Below are 7,451 nucleotides of genomic sequence, written 5' to 3'. Positions count from 1 at the left end.
TATTTTAACGTCAGTAAAAGAACAAAAAAATGACATTAAATCTGCACAGTGAGTATTTTTACTTTTAGCACTTTAAGTACATTTTAATGTCATTTTTTTGTTCTTTTACTGAAGTTAAAATATAAATGCAGGACTTGTAACAGAGTATTTTTACATTGTAATATTACTACTTTTACTTAAAGTACTCCTTCCTGCTGGTTTTATATGAAGCAGACTTGATGCAAACACACGTGATGCTGCTGTGAAGATCAACAACGAGTCCTCGGCTCACCCTGCAGCGTCTCTGTCCAAACAGCCTGCCTGTCTGTCCTCACGTCCATTCACGTAAAAGACAAAGAAAACTGATCTCTCTCTCTCGCACGCACGCACGCACGCACGCACACGCACACACACACACACACACCCATTTCCTTACATTTCAACTTTTAGTTTGATGTTTTGAAAACGCCGTGGTTAACTTGAGGTCATGTTTCAGCACTAAAACGTCACCAAAAACTCGTCTAGAGATAAAAAAAAAAAAATACCTGGATTCATCGCCATAATCACGGCGGGAAATGTCCCGATCTTCATTAAAAAATCATTTGTCGCCACAAACACGTCTGGAAAGGTCTCGGCAGCTCATTAAAAAAATATGTCCTGAAGTTTAGTTAAAAAAGTTTAGGTTTTTGTTGCCATAAAAAAGGCCGCAATGTCCCATCGCCTCGTCAAAAAACAGCTCATAAACAGCTCACAAATATCCGGACATCGCGTTTATAAATATGGTTTTGTCGGGAGAAATGTCCCAACGTCTCGTTAAAAGACACCTGGTTTGTTGCCAAAAACACTTCTCACGAACACAGACATAAATTACCTGGCATCTTGTTACAATAAATAAAAAAAGGTCTTATTGAAAAAAAACATGGCTGTAAAAACGATGTCTGGTTTTGTTGCCAAAAACGAGGCTATTTGTAAATATATATCTGTTTTTTTCGACAACAGCAAAGTTACGTGTAGACATTTTGGGGGGAAAAAAATCCGCTTTTGCTGCCAAAATCACGGCTGTCTTGTTGAAGGATACCTGGTTTTGTATCCACAGACATGGCTGGAAAAGTCCCGGTGCTCGTTGAAAAACGGTTTGGTTGCCACAAAAACGTCCAGAAATGTTCCAATGTTTTGTAAAAAGTCACCAAGAGAAGTTTGTCCCAACATCTCTGTAAAATATACCGAAATAAAAACAGGGCTGGAAATGTCCTGATGTCACGTTTAAAAAATACCTGCTTTTCCCGCCAAAACACGGCTGTAAATATCCCGACGTCTCGTTAAAGAATTCTCGGTTTGGTCGCCAAAAACATGCACATGGAAAAACATGGAAATATTCCAGTTTTGTTAAGTTTGACGCAAAAAACCCCCAAAACACATCACATCACATCACAGCGCGCGGCTCCTGATGAGTAACTTTGCTCGTATTAACTCTTTGAAATCCGGACAAATTGTCACATTTTTTTTCCAAAACATGTCAAGACGTTGACGAGCAACTTAAGAAGAAATCATTCACAAACTACCAAGAAATTAGTATAAAGCACAAGAAAATTACCTGAAAATTAGCACAATAAACAACAACAAATAAACAGGGAAGTAAAACAAAAAAAGGGGCGGAAAACTGAAACGCCCTGAAAAAAATGTATATTTACATTTAAAAAAAAAAAGAATTAGAATATTTAACTCTGATAATTAAAAACACAATTCTCTGAAAAATTTGCCCGAGCTTTTTTTCTTGAACAGTTTCTTGTGTTTTTGAGCTCAAAAGTTTTAATACGTGAGCGTCGTCTGAATACGAGAATACTTCTGTTGTTCATGTTTTAAAGGGTTAAATCTGAACTTTGTAGGTTTCACACGTGTCACATCAACGTTTCTAATGTAACAAACCACACACGTGTTTCCGTGTTCTGCAGAAACGTCTCTGTGATCGTTTTCTTCTGATGTGATTTTCAGTCTGACTGTTTGTTAATCAGCGACTGAAGAAGTGTGAACGCTGACCTTAATCACCAACAGCTGCCAGTCTGACCAGTTCAAACTGGGCACTGACTGGTTCGTCTCACTGCTCACTGAAACTGGAATATTTACTGTGAGCTGGTTTATCAGTTTTCAGGTTACTGGTTTGTGTTACTGGTTCATTTCTCACATCAGCTACTGGTGGTCTCATTTTGACTGGTCAGTTTCCAGTAAACTGGTTATTCATACTGGTTAATGGTTAGTAAACTGGTAAATCAAACTGGTCAGTATTCAGTAAACTGGTTAGTAAACTGGAAACGTAACCGGTTAGTGCACTGGTAAGTAAATGGTTTGTGGTCAGTTTACTAACCAGTTTACTGACCATTAACCATTTACTTACCAGTGAAGTAAACTGGTAAGTTGACTAGTCATTAAACCTGTTAGTAAAGGGGTATATGAACTGGTGAATTAACTGGTAAGTGAACCGGTCAGTAAACTGGTTAGCGGTCAGTAAACTGGTCTCACCGTGGTGCTGAAGGCGAGCGGCAGCAGGAGAAACGGACTGCAGACGAGGATGAAGACGCCCTTCGACCTCCAGACCTGCTGCAACATTTTCACCCGCAGAGGAAGAACCGCCATGAGTGGTGACGATGATGAAGAAGAAGATGATGATAAAAAAAAAGGATGAAGATGAAGAAGATGATAAAGTGTTAAAGTCTGTCAGAGCTCGGCGGGATCGACCAGAGTCTCCTCTCTGCTGCTCGCTCTCTCATTGGGAGTCATTTCACGGTCGACACTAAATATTAACTCTCTCTCACACGCACACGCACACGCACACACACACACACAACACACACACACACACACACATACACACACACACACACACACACACACACACACACACACACACACACACACATGGACACACACACACGCATGCACACACACGCACACGCACACGCACACACACACACACACACACACACACACGCACACACACACGCACACACACCGCACGCACACACACACGCAGAGTAAACACTGCAGAGGAAATCAGATCTCCTGTTTGCGTCACCTTTTATCTTCTGAACAAATTGAACAGATTTCACAGATCAGTAAAGTTCACAGAGAGGAAACCTGCGGTCACGTGACCACAGGAGCCGCCGCCCGCCGTCACTGAGCCGCGGAGTCGTCACCGTTCAGATCATGTCCACATCCTGAAGTCTGATTCCTCTGTTTCACGGACTGAATAAATATAATGAACGAACAATCAAACAGATGAATAAAAACTCGGATTCACGCTCACTTCTGACAACATTTTGCTCTTTTTTAAAAAGAAGTTTGAATTCTTTGATTTATCTCACATTTCTCTTTTTCTCACAAAAATAACAAGAAGGTGAAAGTCTGGTTTAGTCAGTTTAACCCTTTGAGCAAACTGACTTGATTTCTTTCGAAGACACGAGTAAAAAGGCAGCGAGCAACTTAACAAGAAACGGCCAAAAAAAAGAAAAAACCTGCAAAAAAAGTAGAAAAAGTTACAAGAAAACAACCTAAAAACCCAACAAACAACAAAAATGAAAATTCAAAATCAAAAACAATCAAGAAAGCTTGTTAAAAGCTTGTTTTTTTCTGTAACATAATATTGAATACATATATATATATATTTCAATAGGGGAAAATGTCCCAAAAATGATATCATATAACCCCCGGCTAATTTTCAAATCGTATTCTTGTCAGCTTTGACTTATTTGATTTTATTATTATTTTGGGGATTTCTTGCCATGCTGCTTGTGCCTTTTTTTCCTCCATGTTTTCAGAACAAATCAAAGCAGTTTTTTCTGCTTTCAGAGGTTTTCGTGCTTCTGAGAGGCGCCTGAACGCAGCAGGAAACTGATGTGGATGCAGGAGTTAAAGGGTTAAACTACATTAAAGGTAAAGCTGGACGTCCCGTACATCCACAGAGGGACAAAGAAGGTGTGTATTTCTCAAAAACACACTCAAGTTTCAAGTTTTGATATTTCAGAGAAAGAGAAAAATCAAAGTAAAGAAAGTTACTGAGAGAAATGTTGCTTCAGAGCACAAAGCTGAAACCAGCTGATCTGATAATCTGCTTTTGGGGATATTTTTAAAATGTTGTGACAGCTTTGAAAGACGAAGCTTCAGACACAAACTATTCAAATAATAATAATTTTTTTAAAAATCCAAAAATGTGTATAAATCACAACAGTTCCCACATTTATTCTATATAATTATTATTATTATTTTAATAAAAAAAGGTACCATAAAATAATGTAAAATAACTCAAACTTGAATCATCCCAAAGGAAACGTTTGTGTCAAATATGCTTGACAGTAAAAGCAATAAATAAATTCTTTATACACACATAAAAAAACAAAATAATTAAACAGAGAAGAAGAAGAAAAACACAATGCTGCAAATTACAAGTCAAAGAAAAAGAAGCACAAAATGCAGCCGTGCACGGACTCGAGCCACAAAGTCCTGGACTTTAGACTCGATTTGCCAAAATCGAAAAAAAGCTCAGTTTGGACTTTAACCCTTTAAAACCGGGGACACACTGGCCTCATTTCTCTCAAAAACAAGAGACGAATGACCCAAAAAAGAAAGTAGTAAAAAAAAAGGACAAGAAAACTGAACAATAATTCAAACAAAAACAAACAAACAAAAGAAGGGAAGGAAAATAAAGAAATGACCTAAAAACTACTTAAAAACTTTGATATTTCTGTAAAAGAATTTGAAATATATAATTATGATAATTATAAACGTACAGTTTTCAGGACATTTTCTGGAGCTCTGTGTGGAAAGGAGTGAAATCAGAGAGAGACCGAGAATCAGTAAAAAATGATGAAATAAAGGAGTATAAATCAAATTATATATATAACATTAGGCTACAGAATATATGTGTGTGTGTGTGTGTGTGATCTTATTCAAATCTTATTTCATTATTTTTATTTCTGCTCTTTTAGTTTTGTTTTTTTTTTTATTTCTCTCTTGACCTTTTTCTGAAAATCTTGCTCATTTTTTGCCGTCTTTCCATGTTTTTGTAATAAATCAAGTTAATTTAAATGAAAAAGTTTTGTAGGGTTAAAGATATAATATTCTCATATATCTGTGCTCCTTCAGTCTTTAATACACTGAGTTGAGTTTTTAAGAGTTTTTTATCTATTCTTTCTCCATTTTTTACAGCCTATTTATGTGTTTTTCTTTAATAAAGCACCGTGTCTTCTGTCTGAAATGTGCAAATCAATAAACAGGCCTCAGACTGACTTTATTCTGCTGATGGAAAAACGTTTTTCTCATCTGAACGAGATTAAACTTCAGCGAAGTGAAAACTTTCTCATCATTTTCACACAAACAGCAGATTCAGGAGTTCACTTTCTCCTCAGAGTTAAAGCCAGTGAATGACCTCTGTCCTCTGCTGTCCCCCGGTGGACACCAACGGAAAGATGGGAGTTCTCAGACTCTGTATCTATATATGTATATATATATATATATATATATACACACGTAGAAAATTATTCCTGATGAAGGTCTGCTCGACCGTTTTTCACTCAATAATTGTGTCAGCAGTCAGCGGGACAGTGTCCACCATAATTAAATTTTCTCTGGCTCAGTTTTAACTATTTTTGTACATCGAGATAAATTTCAAACGTGCTGCAGACGTCGCCTCGATGAGAACTTAACAAATACTGAAAAACTGACACGCACAAAAAGTAATGGTTCAATTCAAAGTTATAATAATTGTGATTATTTCTCAGATTAATGTTTTAGTGTAAACCTGACAACAAAGCTAAAATAACCTTTCACCTTTCACAAGTATTTGAACCTTTGAACCCAAAAAAAATTGTGCCAAAAACATGGTAAAAAAAAAAAAAAGGTAGTGAGCAACTTTATAAGAATTGCTGCACAAATTTTGAGAAATTAATAGATTTAGAAAAAATATATGTATAAAAAAAACTTGAGAATTCTGAGAGATTCTGCTTTTAAAATAATGTTTTTGAATTATTACAATTTCACGCCTGTTTTCCAGGTCATTTCCCCTTTAATGTTTTTTTTCTTTAAAAAGGTTTAGGGACTTTTCTTGTAATTTTTTTGATAATTTTGGTGTCATTTCTCTTTTTGTTGCTCACTGCCTTTTCCTCATATTTCTGAACGAAAAATAAGCCAATTTGTTTCAAAGGGTTAAACAGCAACGTTGAATTACAATAAACAAGTTGAACTGAAGTGAACTAAAATAATCCGACAACAAAGCTCGACTATAATCAGGAACAGACTAAGTAAAGCGAAGTGAAGGATCAGCAGGTCGCAGTGTGCTGAGGACGTTCCTGCGGCTCTGTGGCCTCGCGCTGCGTGTGGGCGTATATTTGTTGTTCTGACCGCCTGCTTCCAGCTGAACGCCCCCTCAGCTTCGCTCTGTAACAAACAGGCTCCTTCCTCCGTTCACCTCGACCCTCCTGCTCCCGCAGAACCGCAGACCTCATCCAGCACGGCGATTTACCGCCGCGGGCCTCACGCAGCAACTTCCTCTTAACTTTTCTGCTCAGAGAGAATATTAGACGCACCAAACACTACGAACCATCCAAACCTGCTCTGAGCAGGTGAGCTCAGTGATCATAAATCACCTGTTAGCACAGGTAACGCTCACCAAACTCCATATAAGAGCGGGTTTTATGCCAAATGCAAAGACTCGGACACGTGAACAAGACTGCAGACATGACACCAAAAAAGGCTGAAAGAGGAAGAACTTCTGCAGCAACAGGCGGGTTTTTGTTCTGAAACTGCAAATATAAAACACACCAGATGGAAACATGTCGATGTCTCCAAAAAAAAGTTTTTCCTCCGGCATGAGGCGACTGTAAAACGCCACATTTGTCCAAACGGCAGTAACAACACTTTTTAGTCTTTACCAGGTCACATGATGCTACGAGGTCACATGATGCTGTGAGGTCACGTGACGCTGTGTGGTCACGTGACACTGTGAGGTCACGTGACGCTGTGTGGTCACGTGACGCTGTGAGGTCACATGACACTGCGACGTCACCTGATGCTGCGAGGTCACCTGATGCTGTGAGGTCACTTGACGCTGTGAGGTCACGTGATGCTGTGTGGTCATGTGACTGTGAGGTCACGTGACGCTGTGTGGTCACATGACGCTGTGGCTGTGTGCTGGTCAGTATGAACTGGCTCTCTCGGGCAGTTTTCTCGTACAGGACCATCAGGACTGAAGAGAACTGAAGAGTTTCAGACTGCTGAACTAAGAAAACTTCACACCAGATGATGATAAAATAAAAGTTTCACACGATGGCGCTCTTCCAGCATCGTGCGCTGGTGCTCTCAGTTGGCATCAGAAGAAACACTTTTCCCAGTTTGATGTGGAAAAACTTTACTGGCTTCACAATCCTGACAGCTGACACACTGGCCGTCCCTGTTTCAGCCGCATGGTGATGATCATGTGACCA

The 7,451-nt window shown here is 38.8% G+C and overlaps 1 protein-coding gene across 1 annotated transcript in view; it reads right to left on the bottom strand.

Annotated features, from left to right (window-relative positions):
* Window positions 1–2,610, bottom strand: part of LOC121952682 (flavin-containing monooxygenase FMO GS-OX-like 2) — an 11,269-nt gene extending 8,659 nt beyond the window's left edge. The window contains exon 1 of the mRNA XM_042499487.1: window positions 2,497–2,610. Within this exon, the coding sequence (XP_042355421.1) occupies window positions 2,497–2,610 (114 nt within the window). The remainder of the gene's footprint in view (window positions 1–2,496) is intronic.
* Between the last annotated feature and the right edge of the window lie 4,841 nt (window positions 2,611–7,451).

The sequence above is a fragment of the Plectropomus leopardus genome, chromosome 13 (assembly GCF_008729295.1).
Source record: "Plectropomus leopardus isolate mb chromosome 13, YSFRI_Pleo_2.0, whole genome shotgun sequence".
Lineage (NCBI taxonomy): Eukaryota > Metazoa > Chordata > Actinopteri > Perciformes > Serranidae > Plectropomus > Plectropomus leopardus.
Note: the sequence above shows the minus strand (reverse complement) of the source record. Positions and strands in the feature narration are given on the sequence as shown.